This window comes from Anneissia japonica, unplaced genomic scaffold (assembly GCF_011630105.1).
Source record: "Anneissia japonica isolate Jap-2015-1 unplaced genomic scaffold, ASM1163010v1 scaffold171417_len867_cov164_single, whole genome shotgun sequence".
NCBI lineage: Eukaryota > Metazoa > Echinodermata > Crinoidea > Comatulida > Comatulidae > Anneissia > Anneissia japonica.
Genome location: NW_022728426.1, coordinates 1 through 867, shown reverse-complemented (window position 1 = coordinate 867; position 867 = coordinate 1). Strand labels below are relative to the sequence as shown.

At 31.6% G+C, this 867-nt stretch overlaps 1 protein-coding gene across 1 annotated transcript; it reads left to right on the top strand.

The window, feature by feature from the left end:
- Positions 1 to 80: 80 nt before the first annotated feature.
- On the top strand, positions 81 to 815 carry LOC117114124 (serine/threonine-protein kinase PAK 1-like; the record flags this gene model as incomplete). The annotated part of the gene is made up of 2 exons (XM_033257671.1): positions 81 to 142; positions 587 to 815. Coding segments are annotated over 2 exons (291 nt in total), but the record flags the coding sequence as incomplete, so codon positions are not given.
- Positions 816 to 867: the final 52 nt, after the last annotated feature.

Sequence of the window (867 nt, the reverse complement as noted above, 5' to 3'; positions counted from 1 at the left end):
TTTTCTTAAATTCCCACTTTTATTAATATAAATAAAGTATAAAACACCTTTTTACCATTTTATTTGTATTCAATTATCAGCAACTTCAAAACAACACACAGGCAACTTAGAAGATAGTTTGAGTTCAGTCTCAATATCAGATGTAAGTAGAGTGTTATGTTTTCAATTAGAATTAAGTTAAGATATAAGTAGATGTTCCTAGTTCACAGTGTATTAACATTTAATACACCTGATTTAATACCTTATTGGGGATTTTACCATGTAGAAAAACCCAAAATTTGATGGTCAGAGATTCTATTAAAACTGTTGGAGTTCTGATTTCACTATAGGATTTTATAGATTCTGCATCAATGAATCTATTTATAAATCAATCTAGCAATAAATTCTAACATCTATATTTCACATTCTTTAATTAAAAATGTACTTAATAGCAATTCAAAATGAAAGTATTGATTGAGTTTTGTTTTTTTTCACAAGTTGTTAAGTGTGCTATATTGTATGCCAGGTTTTAGGATTTGAAGATGCTTTGTAAATATAAGTACATTTTATTACATGATTAATCAGTCTATGAAACAATGTGTTCTAGCAAAAGCCAAGCAAGCCATCTATAGATGACGATGATAATGAACTTGAAGCACCCCCACCAGTTGCACCGAGGCCCGAACACACACGCTCCAAATATTATTCACGGATCGAACCACCTCCACAACCTGCCGAACCAAAATCACCTCCACCAGCACAGACACCGATGGAAAGGACTCGTGAGAAACAAAAGAAGAAGAAGATGAGTGATGAAGAAATTCTAGAAAGATTAAGTAGGTTTTATTTTATTCTATTCATCTAATATAGCAAATGACAGTAACTCTC